General features: G+C 37.5%; 1 protein-coding gene across 1 annotated transcript; it reads right to left on the reverse strand.

Annotated features, from left to right (window-relative positions):
• Positions 1–178: 178 nt before the first annotated feature.
• Positions 179–17986, reverse strand: LOC103012283 (ovalbumin-like). Its single transcript, XM_028168970.2, has 8 exons — positions 17852–17986; positions 14276–14458; positions 11819–11869; positions 10767–10892; positions 9996–10113; positions 8042–8184; positions 6095–6250; positions 179–574 (listed from the first exon to the last, which is right to left on the reverse strand). The coding sequence occupies exons 2-8, from the start codon at positions 14441–14443 to the stop codon at positions 179–181; spliced, it is 1158 nt and encodes a 385-aa protein (XP_028024771.1). The 5' UTR covers positions 14444–14458; positions 17852–17986.
• Between the last annotated feature and the right edge of the window lie 724 nt (positions 17987–18710).

Consider the following 18710-nt stretch of genomic DNA (forward strand, 5'->3'; position numbering starts at 1 on the left):
CCAAACCAAGAAGGGATGGGATACATATTCTACATGAGATAGTTGAAAGAAAAACATTGCTAAGAAGTATGGTGTATCTCTTTCAGTTGCACCTATACTGAGTGTTTTCTACAAGCTCATAAAATCCAGCTAATTTCAAGAATCAGAAAGTTGTTTGAGTATAAATTCAGTCCCTTCCTTAAGGGTTGCAGACTCTACCATAGAAGAGAATCATCTTAGTTTCCTTGTGTAAGATAAAGAAGAGAAAAGGATGATCCACCTTGAAGAGTTCAGGATTTTCAAATTTGCTTGTTTGGTTGTTAAGTGTGAACTCTGAACCAGTCTCAATAACCTCTAGCATGGCCTTATGGATTATCTTGGAGACCCTGAGGTCTCCTCCTGCAGTTATGCCAGACAAGTTAGTCCTTGAGTGGTTAAAGACATCCGTCATTCCCAAAGCTGCCAGTATGGAAGTTAAGTCTTCATAGTACCCATGAAGTCTGAGCTGGGGCAGGTACAGGACCACAGCTGTGTCTTTCATGTTGGCTGAGCCTATCCAGTTGCTTAGTTTCTCATAAGTGATTTCATTGGTAACCTATGGGAAAGAAAGCAAGAAGCAAAACATGAACATTTTAATTTTTTTAAATTAATTTTTATTGGAGTATAGTTGCTTTACAATGTTGTGTTAGTTTCTAGTGTACAGGAAAATGAATCAGCTATACATATACATATATCCCCTCTTTTTTAGATTTCCTTCCCGTTTAGGTCACCACAGTGCATTAAGTAGGGTTCCCTGTGTTATATAGTATGTTCTCATTAGATATCTATTTTATTCATAGTATCAATAGTATACGTGTCAATCCCAATCTCCCAATTCTTCCCACCCCCCCCAACATTTTTATTTAGAAAATAAAATTATACCAAAATGTGAAATATCCTAAGGGCTGGATGTGAGGTTGTAAATAGGCAAGGCTACTTCTCATTGTCATTTTGCAAAGCAGATTCAATAAGAATAAGTGGGGGAAATGCAACCACGTGCAATAACTGCACATGAGGCATGTAGCCCTGGGCTCTATGCCTAGGCACACCATCCAAGAGTCACTTGGAAAAGCAACAAATTATTATAGAGAATTTCTACTTTTATTCCTCTCATGATCTCTCTATAAGTTGCACTATTTATGTACTGTAATAATAAAATTTATATAAGTGCCTACCCTTCCTATTGGCCACATTAAAAGACATCTTTGGAACCTGAGATCCTCGGATTCTGACAACATAATTTGTAATTCTAGGCTGATCAGTGTCAATTTCTACCTCAACTCCAATCAAAATTCTCGTTAGACAGGCATCCATAGAGACCGAATGTATACCAAACTAAGTAACATTTCTAGATCATTAGAATCAAATAATCTTAAATGAAAAGAGAACATAGAGGAGACCCTCCAAGAAGCATCTGTGACACCCATCAGCATCTGCTTGAGAAGTCCTTAATCAATGACCCACTTCCTTATAAACAGCCTGGTTCGGTGGTTGCACAGCTCAGCTTGCAGGAAAGACGTTTCCCATTGTGACCATAAATCTGCTTCCCTGTAATTTGTACGTATTAGTTTTAGTTCTCACTCTGGGAGCCACACAAATTAGTCCATTTTTTCTTCCATGTGACAATTAAATATTTTAATACAATCAACATACTCCCAAACTACTGCCTTTTTCTCATCCATTCCCCATGTGAAACTATTTCTGGCTTCTCCTCTTTAGGTTGTCTTTACTGAGGAGGTTCATATTTTCCATAACTCATTTGGACTATGTTGTGAATGGAATCTATCAGGAGGTAGGTAGGCTAGACAACAAACAATGCAATCTCAAGCAGAAAAAAAAAACTATTTTGCATGGAATTGACATTCATCAGATACCACTTTCAACTCATACTCATTTAAGAAACCAGGGATGACTGCCCTCATCCATGGTGGTAAATTAATGTTAGGCATTATAATTGGAGAAAATTAGTTGGCTATCAGGATCTAGATTCATTTCCCTCACTTTTCCCTCTTTAAGATCATTTTATCAAACTGTAATTGTACTTCAGAATTTGTCTACTTTTCAGAGACTTTAAAGTTATTCTGAAATGTTCTAGTTTTATGACTCAAGTCACATATATTAAAATACATCAGTTTCCACTAAGATCAGGAACAAGACAAGGTTGCCCACTCTTACCACTATTATTCAACATAGTTTTGGAAGTTCTAGCCACAGCAATCAGAGAAGAAAAACAAATAAAAGGAATCCAAATCAGAAAAGAAGGAGTAAATCTGTCATTGTTTGCAGATGACATGATACTATACGTAGAGAATCCTAAAGATGCTACCAGAAAACTACTAGAGCTAATTAATGAATTTGGTAAAGTAGCAGGATACAAAATTAATGCACAGAAATCTCTTGCATTCCTATACACTAATGATGAAAAAATCTGAAAGAGAAATGAAGGAAACACTCCCATTTACCATTGCAACAAAAAGAATAAAATACCTAGGAATAAACCTACCTAAGGAGACAAAGACCTGTATGCAGAAAATTATAAGACACTGATGAAAGAAATTAAAGATGATACAAACAGATGGAGAGATATACCATGTCCTTGGATTGGAAGAATCAACATTGTGAATATGACACTACTACCCAAAGCAATCTACAGATTCAATGCAATCCCTATCAAAACTACCACTGGCATTTTTCACAGAACTAGAACAAAAAATTTCACAGTTTGTATGGAAACACAAAGGACGCCAAATAGCCAAAGCAATCTTGAGAAAGAAAAACGGAGCTGGAGGAATCAGGCTCCCTGACTTCAGACTATACTACAAAGCTACAGTAATCAAGACAGTATGGTACTGGCACAAAAACAGAAATATAGATCAATGGAACAGGATAGAAAGCCCAGAGATGAACCCATGCACATATGGTCACCTTATCATTGATAAAGGAGGCAAGAATATACAGTGGAGAAAAGACAGCCTCTTGAATAAGTGGTGCTGGGAAAACTGGACAGCTACATGTAAAAGAATGAAATTTGAACACTCCCTAACACCATACACAAAAATAAACTCAAAATGGATTTAAGACCTAAATGTAAAGCCAGACACTATAAAACTCTTAGAGGAAAACATAGGCAGAACACTCTATGACATAAATCACAGCAAGATCCTTTTTGACCCACCTTCTAGAGAAATTGAAATAAAAACAAAAATAAACAAATGGGACCTAATGAAGCGTAAAAGCTTTTGCACAGCAAAGGAAACCATAAACAAGGCGAAAAGACAACCCTCAGAATGGGAGAAATATTTGCAAATGAAGCAACTGACAAAGGATTAATCTCCAAAATTTACAAGCAGCTCATGCAGCTCAATATCAAAAAAACAAACAACCCAATCCAAAAATGGGCAGAAGACCTAAACAGACATTTCTCCAAAGAAGATATACAGATTGCCAACAAACACATGAAAGAATGCTCAACATCATTAATCATTAGAGAAATGCAAATCAAAACTACTATGAGATATCATCTCACACCGGTCAGAATGGCCATCATCAAAAAATCTACAAACAATCAATGCTGGAGAGGGTGTGGAGAAAAGGGAACCCTCTTGCACTGTTGGTGGGAATGTAAATTGATACAGCCACAGTGGAGAACAGTATGGACGTTCCTTAAAAAACTAAAAATAGAACTACCATACCAACCAGCAATCCCACTACTAGGCATATACCCTGAGAAAACCATAATTCAAAAAGAGTCATGTACCACAATGTTCATTGCAGCTCTATTTACAATAGCCAGGACATGGAAGCAACCTAAGTGTCCATCAACAGATGAATGGATAAAGAAGATGTGGCACATATATACAATAGAATATTACTCAGCCATTAAAAGAAACGAAATTGAGTTATTTGTAGTGAGGTGGATGGACCTAGAGTCTGTCATACAGAGTGAAGTAAGTCAGAAAGAGAAAAACAAGTACCATATGCTAACACATATATATGGAATCTAAAAAACAAACAAAAAAAATGGTCATGAAGAACCTAGGGGCAAGACAGGAATAAAGACGCAGACCTACTAGAGAATGGACTTGAGGATATGGGGAGGGGGAAGGGTAAGCTGGGACAAAGTGAGAGAGTGGCATGGACATAAATACACTACTAAATGTAAAATAGATAGCTAGTGGGAAGCAGCTGCATACATAGCACAGGGAGATCAGCTCGGTACTTTGTGACCACCTAGAGGGGTGGGATAGGGAGGGTGGGAGGGAGGGAGACACAAGAGGGAAGACATATGGGGATATATGTATATGTATAACTGATTCACTTTGTTATAAAGCAGAAACTAACACACCATTGTAAAGCAATTATACTCCAATAAAGATGTTAAAAAAATAAAATACACCACAAGACTTCCCTGGTGGCACAGTGGTTAAGAATCCGCCTGCCAATGCAGCGAACATGGGTTCGAGCCCTGGTCTGGGAAGATCCCACATGCCATGGAGCAGCTAAGCCCGTGCGCCACAACTACTGAAGCCTGTGCACCTAGAGCCCGTGCTCCGCAACAAGAGAAGCCACTGCAATGAGAAGCCCGTGCACCACAACGAAGAGTAGCCCCCACTCACCGCAACTAGAGAAAGCCTGCGCAGCAATGAAGACCCAACGCAGCCAAAAATTTAAAAAATAAATAAATAAATTTATTAAAAAATAAATAAATAAATTTATTAAAAAATAAATAAATAAAATAAAATATACCACCGTGTTGATCATGTAATTATGTGGGTTATATTAGATGGGTGCCATTTCACTGACCTTTCGGAAGATCATCAAATTTAAGAGCTAAAAGGAACCCTAGAAATCATATACTTTACCCTTTTTATGGTGTGGGTAAAATGAGGTGTGGAGAGGTTAAATGACTGTGAGTTTGTGGTAAAATTAATGTCAGATTCCAATTCTGTACCTACAAATTCAGAGTTCCTACATTATCTAACCATGAGAAAGGAAGCTTATGAAAATAATGTTATCTAATGCTGATAATTATTATTTAGCAATAACTAAAATCTCACTTTATCAGAGAGGTTTCCCCTGGTCATCCAATCTGAAACAGAAGTTCCCAGACCCTGTACCTGTCTATCCTATTTCCATCTTTTATTTTTCTTCATAGCATATAGCAATCATATTATTTATACATTTGTGGGGTTTTTTTTGCTTCTATGTAAATGTAAATATATTGGTAGAGCAAAGCTGAGATTTTTGATTTTCAGCCATGATCATGGTGAGTCTGAGCAGACCTTTGAACACCAAGCCTGGAGTAGACTGAGAAGCCAGAGAACTGGGCTCTAGTAACATCACAGACTAATTTGCAATGAAATATTGAGCAAATCATTTAACGTCTTGGTTTCCAAGGTTCTTTCTCCATCAGCGGGCTGCCGGTGTCTGCCTGGTATGCTTCACAGCTAGTGAGGATGAAGAAAGGGTGAAGGGGAGGGTGAGACCCCTTTATCCACAGAGAAGTAGATGGGAGCAACATAGAATTGGGAGAAGCATAAAAAGCAGAAGAAAAGGAAGAAAGACAGGGATTTAAAGAGAACTGTTGAGGAATTAGACCTGCACCAATGCTAAGAGCAAGAACACACCATCACAGTGTGGAACAGGAGCGCCCACACGGGGCTCAGAGGAAAGCACCAGAGAAACAAGCAAAGGGAAAAGGCTGAGCATTGCGTTTGCAAGTCTGGCCTTGGGTGCTGGTGGAAAAGAGATGTAATTGGTTGGTGGCAGGTCCAAAAGGTGTGTCAATGCATAATATATAAAAAATACATGTAAAATAACAATGATAACCCACGAAGACTGCAAGAAGATGCATATGACTGTGCTTTAAAAGCCTAAAACTGAAACCAGTAGAAGCAACATGTCTTAGTGCATGGGTGCTTTATTTGGGGGTTCTGCTTTTTTTAAGTGGACACAGCACTGCAGTAAGTAGTAGTATAAGCAGTTATTTTGAATCTCCCAGCTTCCTGCATGTGTAATTCTCAAGCACAGAGCCTTTTCTGCTGGTGGCAGCAGCTGCTAAGGCTCCGTGGTTTACCTGTCCCAGGCCAACTTCCTCTCTGGGTAGGACGATGACCATACTCAGGTGACCTTCCACGTCAGGCATCTCAAGAACTTGCACCCGAGGCTCCGTTATGGAGTCCAGTTTAAAGTGCCCTTGCAGCTGCATCATCTGAACAGGTTTGCTCTGAGACTATGAAAGTAAAAACAGTGAGACAACAACGCCAGTTCCTTTCTATGTTTCCACTTAAGGCATGAGGAATTTACATTTCATCCTCCAGAGGTGCTCATGAGTGACCGAAACAAAATCTATCCATCTTTCCACAGAAATATCAATGATTGATCGTTATTGTAATGATTTAAAGGGGGGAGCGTAGCCTAAAACGAGTAGCTACTAAAGTGCAAAGTGTTTATGTCTTTCAATATATTATTGTTATTCAACTGTACATTTTTGGTGCCCAGAAGCAGTTAATTCACTTCAAAGATCTGAGAAATATGCATCGTAAAATCTTATCAGGATGACCATTTTTAAAAGTCAGACAGGTCCTTTGAAGAACATAATTTAGAATCTCTCCAGCTCCACGACATTGGGTTGCAGATTACAAAATAGCTACAAAAGAGCTAAGAATTTAACAACGTGCTAAGTGAATTCCACATATTGAGGTCAGTTTAAGGAAATTTAGTTATGACCATAACCTTATTTTATGTATTTCTCTTTGAAAGGCTAGTTGTAACATAAAGATATCTGCATCACGTAAGTAAACCAAATGGACCAGATTTTACTGTGAAAATAAAGACTCTGATTTATTAACTGTTTCCTCTAGAAAGTCTGCTTGCTTTGGGGTATGCTTATCCCTTTAAAGTAGCTCTCTATGAATCCTGCTAAAATCTCCACCCCTGTTTTCCTCATACTGTGTTCCTTAAACTTGGCTGATCCTTGGAAGGACCTACGGGGGTTACTTAAAAATACAAATACTCAAGCACTACTTGCAAGTCAGAATCTCCAGGAATGTGGCCCTGGAATTTGCATTTTTAAAAAACCACAGCTGTAAAAACTACATAATTTCACTTTATGTTTTATGACCTCGATATCCGATGACAATATTCTCTGGAAAAATAATACTGGATAATTCCAGATGTGACTAATGTGTTTGTCCAGAGAATTATGTTTTCCTTAAAGTCATTCACTATTTCTTTTGCATGAAGAAGTATTCATGTAATAAGTATTCTGAATATACTTATCCAGAAATATAAACCCTCTGTAGTTTTACAGTTGGCTATAACAAATGTTTAATTGGCCAATAATTGCAAGCATTTTTTGGTTATATATTTGATAGAGTAAATACAGTTCACAGTTTAGGGACTTGGTTATATTATACAGATCCATTCTTTCTTATTAAATAACATGGATTATTTTGCTTGCAGCCTAATATTTAGGACACTTTTGTGGCACAAAGGAAAGAAGTTAGGAAGATTGAGGATAGTAGAAGGACAGCATATCTGAAACTTTTTATTTTGATTATGAATCTTGTTCACCAATTTTGCTTTGCTTCTCAAGATCACACTCATTTTACAAATGACCTGCATGTTAGTTCCACAGGCATCTATTGGAGTTATTCCCTACCACTTGACTTCATTTCCAGTTTGCGGTAAGTGAATTGCTTAATAATGGTTTAAGCTTAGCCCAAAGCCCAAAACTGCCTTAAACCTTTCCAAGGTCTATGGTTTACACCAGATTTTCAATTTTACAACTGTAGTGCTAAACATAGCAAAATAGGTTAAAAATACTGTGAAGAATTTAAAAGAAAGTTTCAATAACAAAAAAAAATGTAAATCTAAATCTGGACTTTATCTGTTATGTAGCTAGAATAATCACTTGGAAACTAATTAACCTATCTAAGGCCAGAAATAATTTAACATATTTTAAGGCAAACTTTTTGAGGACTACCTTTAAGAGAAAAAACAAATTGAGTCATGAGTCTACCTCATCCAACCTGAAAGCCATTGCCGTGGTTTGGTCTTTCTGAAATGCATACTTCCAGGTCCCTCTGAAGGAGATGACATTAACCAGCACCAACTCATCAGAGGATGTGAGGCTATTGGGTAACAAGAGGTTCTTGATTTCACCTTTGGGAACAGAAACATAGTAAGATCACACTTGATTGGTCATGGGATGTGAATTGGTTTCATTAGTTTTGCTTTGGATTTTGACCCATCTTTGAATTTACATAAGTAATTGCCACTCCATATCTTCAGTTGAGCCAAAAAGACTTTTGAGCAAATATCTAAAGACTCATAATTCTTTAATAAATAAAGAATGTAGAATGCAGAAGAAAACAAAGTGAGTGTATAGCCTATCTGCCTACCTTACAGTTGTGGAAAGTAACAAGCCTGATTAATTTACATAACACTTACCCAGTTAAGAGGTGGTTTATAGATACATTAACCATTAAGGTTTGACTTTCTTGTGAAATTCTTCCTGGTACCATCTTATGCTGAAAACAATGACTATCTGAGTCAGTGGTTTTGCAGATCACCACTGTTACCTGGCAATGATTTTCTACCACAATCAAAAAAAGAAATAACTGGGAAAGTTGCAGAAGAAAGACTTTTGGCTTTTTATGCCTCCTCACTTCTCAAGAGTAAAATTGATAAGAAGATGTCATGAGCTTTCATTTTATGAAATGGAAAAAGTCTTGAGATCTTTAACACCTGGTGCTAGAACAACCGGTTATCCATGTGGAAAAAAGAAAGAACATTTCCCCCCATTTCACATCCTACGTAAAAGTCAGCTTGAGATGGACCATAAACCTAAATGTAAACACTAAAGCAATAAATCTACTAAAAGAAAACAGAAGAGAATATCTTTGCGACCTTGGGTAAGCAAAATTTTCCTAGAGAATATACAGAAAGCACAAACCATTGACAAATTGGACTTCATTAAAATTAGAAACTTCTACTCATCAAAAATACAGTTAAGAAAAAAAATACACAAGACATAGACTAGGAGGAAATATTAGCAACATAGGTATCTGACAAAATATTTGGATCCAGAATACATAAAGAATTCTTGCAACTCAATAATAAAAAGTAAACAACCAATTAAAAAATGGGCAAATAACTTGAACAGAGATTTAGTAAATAAAGATATATTAAAGTCCAAAAGACATATAAAAAATATGCTCAATGTTTTTAGTCATCAGAGAAATGCAAATTAAGACCACAATAAGATACTACTACATACCTACTAAAAGAGTTAAAAGAAAAATATTTATAACACCAAAAACTGGAGAGGATTTGGAGTAACTGGAATTTTCATACAGTGCTGGTGAGAATGTAAAATGGTTCAGCCACTTTGGAAATCTATTTGGCAGTTTCTTAAAAAGTTAAACATCCATCTAGCCTAAGACCTAGCATTTATACTAAGTAAGTATTTACCCAAGAGAAATGAAAAAATATGTATGCAAAAAACCTTTTACAAAAATATTTATAGCAACATTATTCATAGTAGCCCAAAACTAGATGATACAACTCAGATATACATGAAGAAGAGAATGAATAAACAAACTGGTATATCCATAGAGGAATATTTCTCAGCAATAAAAAGACACGAGCCACTGATATATCCAAAAACATGAATGGTCTCAAAAATAATATACTGAGTGATAAAACAGGACACAAAATTGTACACACTGTAATACTCCATTTATTTGGAATTGTAGGGTAGGCAAAACTAACTTCTGATGATAGAATGAAATCAATGGTTGCTTGGGAACAGGTGTGGAAGAATTTTTCAGGGTGATGGAAATGCTGTGTCCTGATATATATTTGTCAAAACTTTCTAAATATATTTTTTAAGATCTGAGCATTTCACTGAATGTAAATATGCCTAAAAGAAGAAGGAGAAGATGGAGAAAAAGAAGGTTTGGGTCTCTTACCTTTTGTCTTATTTTCAATCCATGAGTTAATCTGCAATCTGGCTTCTTCTATGTTATTTTTGAAATCCAAATTTTCAGGTTTTAGTTTATATAATTGTTCAATACAGTCTAAATATTTCTATAGAATGAGCATAGAAAGAGACATAGCAAATAAATTGTGATTTTAATACATTTAGACCACACATGGTACGAATTATATGTAAATAGAGGCAGAAATATATAAAATACTGTTATATACGCCTAGGCCCAATTAGTTAAAATATATACATTTGTCATACTTTCAGAAGACTGGTAAATAAAATGAACAAATTACTGCAGAGTGTTATTTCAATGACAAGGACATATCTCTTTCTTTTAGGATAATCAGACTTAGCATAATTAGAGTCCTCAATTGGGGTTCCAAAATATTAATCCTCTTTTATTATCAATATAAAATATTTTGTTAACTTTTTTTTCATAACAAACTTTCTAAAATTTATGCTCTTTATGCTTCAGCTGGGCCCGTCGGAAACATAATTGAACATGCTACAAACTAGCATCTGAAAATTAGAATCCTGAACCCTTTAATATTTTTCTATATGAAATAAAATGCATATATAAAATATATTGTATATTCTATATATAGCATCAATCTATCTAAATATATAAATATTATGTCTTTTCTACTTTCCTACCACTGTGATAGCACAAACAATGCTAGAATAAATTAAATGAAGACAGAAAGGAAAGACTTCTACCTTACTTATGGAAAAATATTTTATTTTAACTCACAGGGAGGAATGGATAGGCTTCTTCTGCAAACATCCCACTTGCCATGAGGACTTGACTGTGGCTGGACTTGATGATTTCAGAGAGGAGTGCTTGAATGTGTGAATGGACCCCTGTATCTTGTTCACACTAAAGTGAAGTTAGAAAATATTTGAAAACAGGGGCCATAGTATCACACACTTAAGTATCAACTGAGGTTAGACAAGAGGCTCTTGGGTTTGCATTAGGACATGCTATTTCAGGAAAAAAAAACAGAATCAAAGACTACTTCTATCATTAGGACATAGTGAAATGTTTGCCTTTCGCCAAACTGAGTTACCTGACAATCTGATAAAAATGTATCACAATCACCTCACAGGTGTGAGGGGTGACTTGGCAAGGTCCATGTCCTGGTCAAAGCTTGCCCTATCTCCTCTACAAGAAGGCCCAAAAGACACTTGTCAATACTGCCATATTAATTTTAATACAGTTTGTATAAGGAAAAATGTTTTGCTATATTTTGTAATAAGTAAGAATTCTGGGCAAGAAAGTTTGATCTTAGTAGCCCCACCATAGACAATAGTGGGAAAGTCACATCTAAAAAGCTACAGAAGGTATACATTACAAATTTCTCCTAGAAATTAGCAATATGGCAAAACATTGAACACTAAAACTCATAAAGATAAGCTATCTTTATTTACATTTCCAAAAAATGGTATATTTATATCTACTGAACACTAGCCCTGGTTCAGGCACTGCTTGAAGCACTTCTACTGTCTGAGTAGATTTGAGGGTTTTATTATGAAAACTCTTTGAGAATAATCTCCTTTCTGCTCCTTCTTTTTAAAGGCTAGGTCTCTACCTCAAATTTTTGACAGTTCCCATTTTGTCATCTCTTATTTCAAAATCTCAACATGAGTATTTTAAAACAGCATACGCAGGAATTTGTATGTATCTACAATCTAGGCTCAAAACTCTTCTGGAATAAATAACCTATTTTATTGCCCTCAAGTCTTCAGGGACTAAAGAGAGACTACCATAAGAGAAGTAAAAATGAAAGTAGGACTTTTATCTACCGTTGAGTTTGAAGAATTTGCAGTTCTCATTAATTCATTCAAGTATAGCACCTACAATGGAAAACAAAGAACCATTTTCAAAGGCTATGCAGATACCTCTCCAAAAGACCAGAGAGTGATATAGCAAATCATTTTCTTGCTATAAATGTTAAGCTCTTACATTTTTATAAATGTTCTATGATTCTCCCCACCTTTCTCTTATCTGTTTATTAGTTTTGCTCCTCATTTTTTAAAAAAAGGATATGTCAAAGAGGACAGATGAGTTTGAAAAACAAAATCCTTCACGTGCTCTTAGGCAGAAGTCTAAGTGTTAGAGCGTTAGGGGTGAGGTGTAGGCACTTACTTGTATTCCCCTTTATAAATAGAATGCAACCTTTGTGATAGAATGCAAAAGAGTGTTTCAAAATCAACTCAGACTTAGTCATTTATTGTCACTTAATTTGTTCATCCCTACCTTCCCAGTTGTGAAACCCAATAAATGGTAAGAACCCAATAAATATTTGTTGAATGAAGAACAAATAGTTGTGTGGATAAAGGGATGAATCTTAATTTATTTGCAGACAGTTAGTAACATTGGTTACTCACTGAGCAGACAAAAATAATGATTGAATTCATATAACAGGTCATTATTTTAAAATGATTTTCATGAACATTATCTGATTTGACGCTCACAGTATCCCCTTGAGATTTCAGTAGCTTGTGTCTCTTTTCTCCACTAAGAGTTAATGTTTGCTATAGTCCTGTTGACTTAACTGAGGTATAACTGTAGTTTTGTAAGGCCTTCCTCAGAGAACAACTGAAATAAAACATTGCAACTCTCTTCAATATTTAAAGGGTGAGTACATTTAACATGTTTTATGTGACTCCCTAGAATAAAAATGGGATAAGAGGCAGTAGATACTGGGAAGATATTATAAATTTATTAAAATACACATGGAACAGGAAACATAATATGTGCGTGTGTGTGTGTGTGTGTGTGTGTGTGTGTTTAAGAACAGGAAAATGATAAAGGAGCAATGGTAATGGAGAGGTATATTTTAGCTCAAGGCTAGGAAGAACTTTCTAAAACATAGAGTAGTCTGAATGCATACTTCACACTATTAAGTTCTGCCTTATCGGAGGACTTTGAACAACCTCTTGCCTGCTGGTCCCTACGTAGATTAAAGCATAGAGAGGAGAGTGGGAATTTTATGGTTTCTTCCAGTTCTGAGATTGTCTGGTGGTCTCCTATATCATAGGCATATTGTTCCATAGTCCAGGGACTCAGCATGCATGGTGCTCCCTGATGTTGCTTCGGCAGTGGTTGTTGCCATCATCAGCATCATCAAAAGAAAGCATGATGGTTGAACCGGGAATTCTGAGCATTTGGCTCAGTCTTTGAATGTTGTAAGAGAATCCTTAACAGGATGAAAATATGAGAAATTTTTCTCCATTTTGTATGGAAATCAGCAGGGGAAAATTTTGAATTCTCTGGTTCTCTTCTAACTCAAAAAAGACAAAGAATTATTTCCACTCCAGACTCACTCTCTGCCTGACTTGTGACCTCAGCACAGTGACCATGCCATCTCTCTGGTTGCAAAACCTGACGCATGCGCAGGTGTAGACGGAGCCACCAGTCCGCACGCTCTCACTTTGAAGGGGGGGGAAGGGAGGGGTGAGTCTACACATACTCATCCCAAGATGACTTGTAAAGATCCCCACAGCATCCTCATTCCCAGCCAGTTCTCCCTCTCCACAAATTTGTATTTATTGAGCACCTATTACGGGTAAGACACTTGGGACCTCTTCTCCCAATGCATGGAAATAGAATAAAATTGAACACAAGAGCTTTTACATTTATTTTTTTTTTATTTTAAATATATTGTTAAATTCAGGATTTGACTCCAGCTTTTCAAATTTATTTCCAATTTAAATTCTGACTGGGGAGAAGCTTTGTTCCACTAGTTAATCATTCCCTCTGTAATAGGCAGAGAGATGATTAAAGCGTGTTGAAGGATGTCTACTAAGAAATAGTTTTTCCAGTCACCCAAAATTATTGGTTGAGTTAAAGCACTGGTGATCTCCTTGGGGATGTAAATGCTAGACTGTAAATCCTTACAAAATATTCTTTATGTGACCCACAGCAGGAAGGCCCTGGGGACCTAAGGATGCATACGGGTGGGGGTGGAGGTGGGAAATTCCAACTTTGCCATGGACCAGGTTGGCCTCATTGGTTGCCTCTCCCTGCTCAGCCTCTGCTGCGTGCACTCATTCCCTGCCCCCCAGAACAGAGCTGTGGGAAATCTTACCTTTTGCACCTTTTTGATAGAGCCAGTGAGATAAGGAACCTTACGTGAAGGTGGACATTCTCTTGTGTTTACAGAGTTGGGCATCTATGAAATCTCCATAACAAGCCAGTGTTTGGAATTGTTACTTGATTGTCTTCTAGACATGGCTGAAAGTATGTTTGTAACATACCTTCTCCATCTGGGATGCACTGTCTCCTCTGGCCCCAAAGAGCACCACAGCCAGGGCAGACAGGAGACTCAAGGGAGAAAAGATGAGATTCTCAATCATGTGATCATAGTTCATCTCTTTAAAGACATCAAAGCAGAGCTTTGAGTTTGCTGCACTGAGTGAGCCCATTCCTCTACCTGGGGTCTGGAATACAAAGGCAGATGTCAACAACAACAAAAATGTAGGTCAAAACACCACTATTTCAGTTTATTTCAAGTTAGAGTAAGAATTACTTCTATTCTATGAACACTAGATCCTCAAAGAGAGGCTTTATGGAAACAAAAAGAACACAGATTTTGGAGTCAAATGCATTTCCAACTCTGCCACATTCTAGCTTTATGTTCCTGGGCAAGTTACTTAAGTTCTCCTAGATTCTATCTTCTCTTCTGCAAAAGTGGTTATGTAACAGTTTCCTTATAGGATTAGTGTGAAGATTAAATCATGTTCTGTTTGTAAAACACCCAGGACTGTGCCTGCATATAGTAGGTGGTCAAATATGTCAATGAATGTTGTCATTACTGTTGTTATTGTTACCTTACGGTAGTCTACTTGGTTAAAGAAGTGACAAAGAGGACAAGGTTATAATATTGATCCCAATGGGCACATGACCTCACTGAGTCTTTCAAAAGTACATAAAGGGGACTGACTGAGTGAGATAGTAAGGACACACCATCCAAAACCCATTTTTACCATTAGAAAAACATCTCAAAGTGCACACCTCCCTTCAGTGGGTTGGTGGTACCATCGATGTATATAATGGAGAGTGCATTTATATATATACATTTTTTTTAAGGGGGGAGAAATATAACTAAGCATGTTAGAGTCCTACAAAATTATTATCCCACTTTCTTCTATGAAACCATCCTCAAACATTTATTGAGAAAGACAGAGCTTCCTGTTCTAGGGTCTGTGAGGCCAGCAGAGCTTACCTTGGCTTGGTGCCTTCAAGTGGTTTCACAACCACACCAGGGCTCAGAAGCTCTGAGCCTCTCCACGGGAGCCAGCTCAGGGTCCCCTAAGAGGGGCTTTCCGAGAACAAGGACAATCTCTCTTTCCTGCTTCCCTTCCTGCATTTCACTAGCCCCTCCCATGCTCTGGGCATGGTCTGAGGAATGAGGTTAGAGGATAATGAGGAACCTCAGCATCTCTGCTTCTACCTGGTGCTTGGTTGAATCAGGTGATGGGACCCCATGAACTGTAGAATCTTCTCTCTTCTATGCATCTTGTCTTCGCTGTTGGAGGGCTAATTTGGAGAACCACTTTGGAGTCTATGGCCTCTTGGGATTAGGGCTGGGGCTAGGAGGAGGGAAGACTCTAGGGTGCAAACTTTAAGGAAGCACTCACTTTAATGTGTTGACCCTGTACTTATAAGACCCTGACCCTGGGAGTAAACAGCTCCTTAAGAATGAGCCACCCACAGTGTAAATCAACTATACTTCAGTAAAAATAATTAAAATACAATAGAATAGAATTGAATTGTTATATTAAATTAAATAAGAATGAGCCACCCGCTGAGCCAATTTTAAGGAGGTACTTGCACTCAGTCGTACAAGCACAGACAGCACCTGAGAATGATGTCTCCTTAAATTCTGCTTCCTTAAGGAGTCTTGCTTGCCTCACCCTATTCTTAGTGTTGCTTAGCATACCTGGTCAGTGTTTGGGATGCAGGAGGCTGCAAGTCTGTACTTTTTGTGGCTGTACTTTTGTCTTATATTGCACTACAGATGCCTTAAGGAGCTTCGATTAAGATATTGAAATTAGAGTAAAATCCTCCCCTTGTGTGCTGTTGGCACAAATGGTGTATCTCAGTCTTAAGAAAGTCAAAAGAAACTTAGGAAGATGCTGGTTCATCCCACATGTTTTAAAAGGGGAAACAGACTCAACGTGGTGAATATCCCAAAAGAGCACAAGAAATGGAAAATTTGTAGTTGCTGGGTTTGGGTGAGAATACAAATAGAAAAGTCATAATTCTTTCTTCTGAAGGATTTAACTTATAAAATATCTTGCCAATATCTGGAGGCCCATCAGTAACTTTTCCCAGCCTAGAGGTGTGGTTCCTGTAAAACAACCTTAAGAATTCCTACACAGAGAACAAGTTCAAATACATTTGTTGGGCTGGATGTTTGACATTTCATTGGGACCAGAAATGTTGTTACCACTTGCTTGAAAATCTACTGCTCTCTTCACATAAACATGGAAGTAAAAACCTCTAGGACACCAGTGTATTTCAGTTGCCTTATTGTCATATAACTGGGAATGGAAGGAGAAAAATGGGGTCAGATGGGGTTCAAGTTCACAAAAAAATAGAAATAGATGTTCAGACCAGGACCTGTTTCTCAGAGTTTATGAGACACTTGACCCATTGTTTTCCGCCCCCTCACTCAACTGTTTAGGAAGACTGCTCCCTGGTAACTCACATGGTCACCCTGTAATCAAAAACCATCCTCTGGAGAATTCCCTGGCAGTCCAGTGGTTAGGACTCGGCGCTTTCACTGCTATGGCCCTGGTTCGATCCCTGGTTGGGGAAATGAGCTCCCTCAAGCCGCTTGCCACGGCCAAAAAACAAAACAAAACAAAACAAAACAAAACAAAACAAAAAGCTATCCTCTGGCCACACCAGAGGATAATTCTAATTGGAGTCACAGAATCCTAGAAATATGTTTGCTTTGCTGAAGAGACAATTAGTCGAAATGGTTGATCATGGGTCTTTACAACGACGAGCTTTTAAATCAGACAAACCTGAGTTCTAACAAGAACTCTGCCTTTGGCTATACATGTGAGGAACTTATTTGACTTCTCTGAACCTATATTTATAAAATAGGGAGAGTAGAAGATACCAGACAAGGTTGTTGTGAGTGTTAAAGGTGATAATGAATATAAAGACTCTAAACAGAAAAATTACTCAACAATGTTATTTTCCTTACCCCTTCTAGGATTATGGATTGAACTCGAAGTGTCAGAGATTTGAGAAGGAAGCTATTGGGTCCCCAAATTAATTCTACAAATGGAGAAACTGAAGTGAGTCTAGTGGGGTCACATGACTTGCTCAATTCCACACTGTTACAGAACATCCAATTCAGAATGAACACCCAATTTTCCTGTCTAGCACCTTGCCCCTAATTTACTAGACAGAGACACAACATAGAAAAAGAGAGGCTAAATTTTGGTACCCCATGGTGCAATTTCTCCTTAGGTGTTCATAGGCACCTACAAACAAATTTCTCATTCAGCCTCAGGTCAGTCATCATTAAAGTTGCCACCTTAACCTAGGAATGAAGTTTAGAAATAGAAATGGTTTTCTACAATATTGGAAACCATGACATCAAAAAGCTCACTCAGTGAGTATGATTAGCTGAACAGAGAACCACACTGTCTTGTTTTAAATCCATGCCTCCCACCAACGTCCCCAAACCATGGCACCTCTCACTGCCCTTTACCTTTAATTACAACTAAAGATTTTCCCCTATACTTTGTGAGAAGTCATTGCCAATTACAAAAAGTCACAAAAAAGATAAGATTTAGTGTTTGCATTTTTACCTTGTCTTCAGGTTGGTTAAAGTTCTGTTTGGTGAGCCCAGATCTGTGTCTGCAACACACAGACACACACGGCTCTCAGCACCCACAGTTTGCTCCTCCCATGTTCTCAGAATTCGGTTGCACAAGTCATTTTTTCCTCGTATCTTGATCTGACTTAAAGTATTTATACAAAGGGGTAGAGAATGAGCCAGCTGACGTATGCATTGTAAAATATACTACTCCCCTGGGTCAACATAGTGACCCAAGAGATGTAGGAAAAAATTTATGAAACATTTAATGGCATGGATTTTATATAATAACTTGAGTGGTATTTAAACATTAGCTGTAATGTGTATGTCTATGTTACTAACACTCCCTGGCTATGACAACAAATTATTGGTATTTAAAAGCCAGAGAGGAGGCATTTTGCCTTGAGAACTGGCAACAGGTTTCTTTCCCTGACTCCTAAGATGAGGCATAGTGAATGAAATGCCATTCTGTCTGGCCTGAAGGTGGCCAGGAACTGAGTAATTCTTGCTGAGTAAGAATTTCAAACTTACCTCATGGCAAATGTAGGCAGGATTCCCACAAGAAACAAGTTACAGATCAGCTGTAGCTCCAACTGAGAGAGAGACCAATACAGTATCTCAGAATGTTAGAGACAAAGGGGCCTTAGAGAGCATCTCTTCAGAGATTTTCAGCCCCTACTAAGAACTAATTTCTATACTGTGACCCAGAATCTATATTCAAAACTGAAAAAAGAATTTCACAAACAAAAAATTAAAAATAGAACTGCTACATGATCTAGCAATTTCACTTCAGGGTGTTTATGCTAATTCAGAAAGATACATGCACACCAATATTCACTGCAGCTTTATTT

This window comes from Balaenoptera acutorostrata, chromosome 13 (assembly GCF_949987535.1).
Source record: "Balaenoptera acutorostrata chromosome 13, mBalAcu1.1, whole genome shotgun sequence".
NCBI lineage: Eukaryota > Metazoa > Chordata > Mammalia > Artiodactyla > Balaenopteridae > Balaenoptera > Balaenoptera acutorostrata.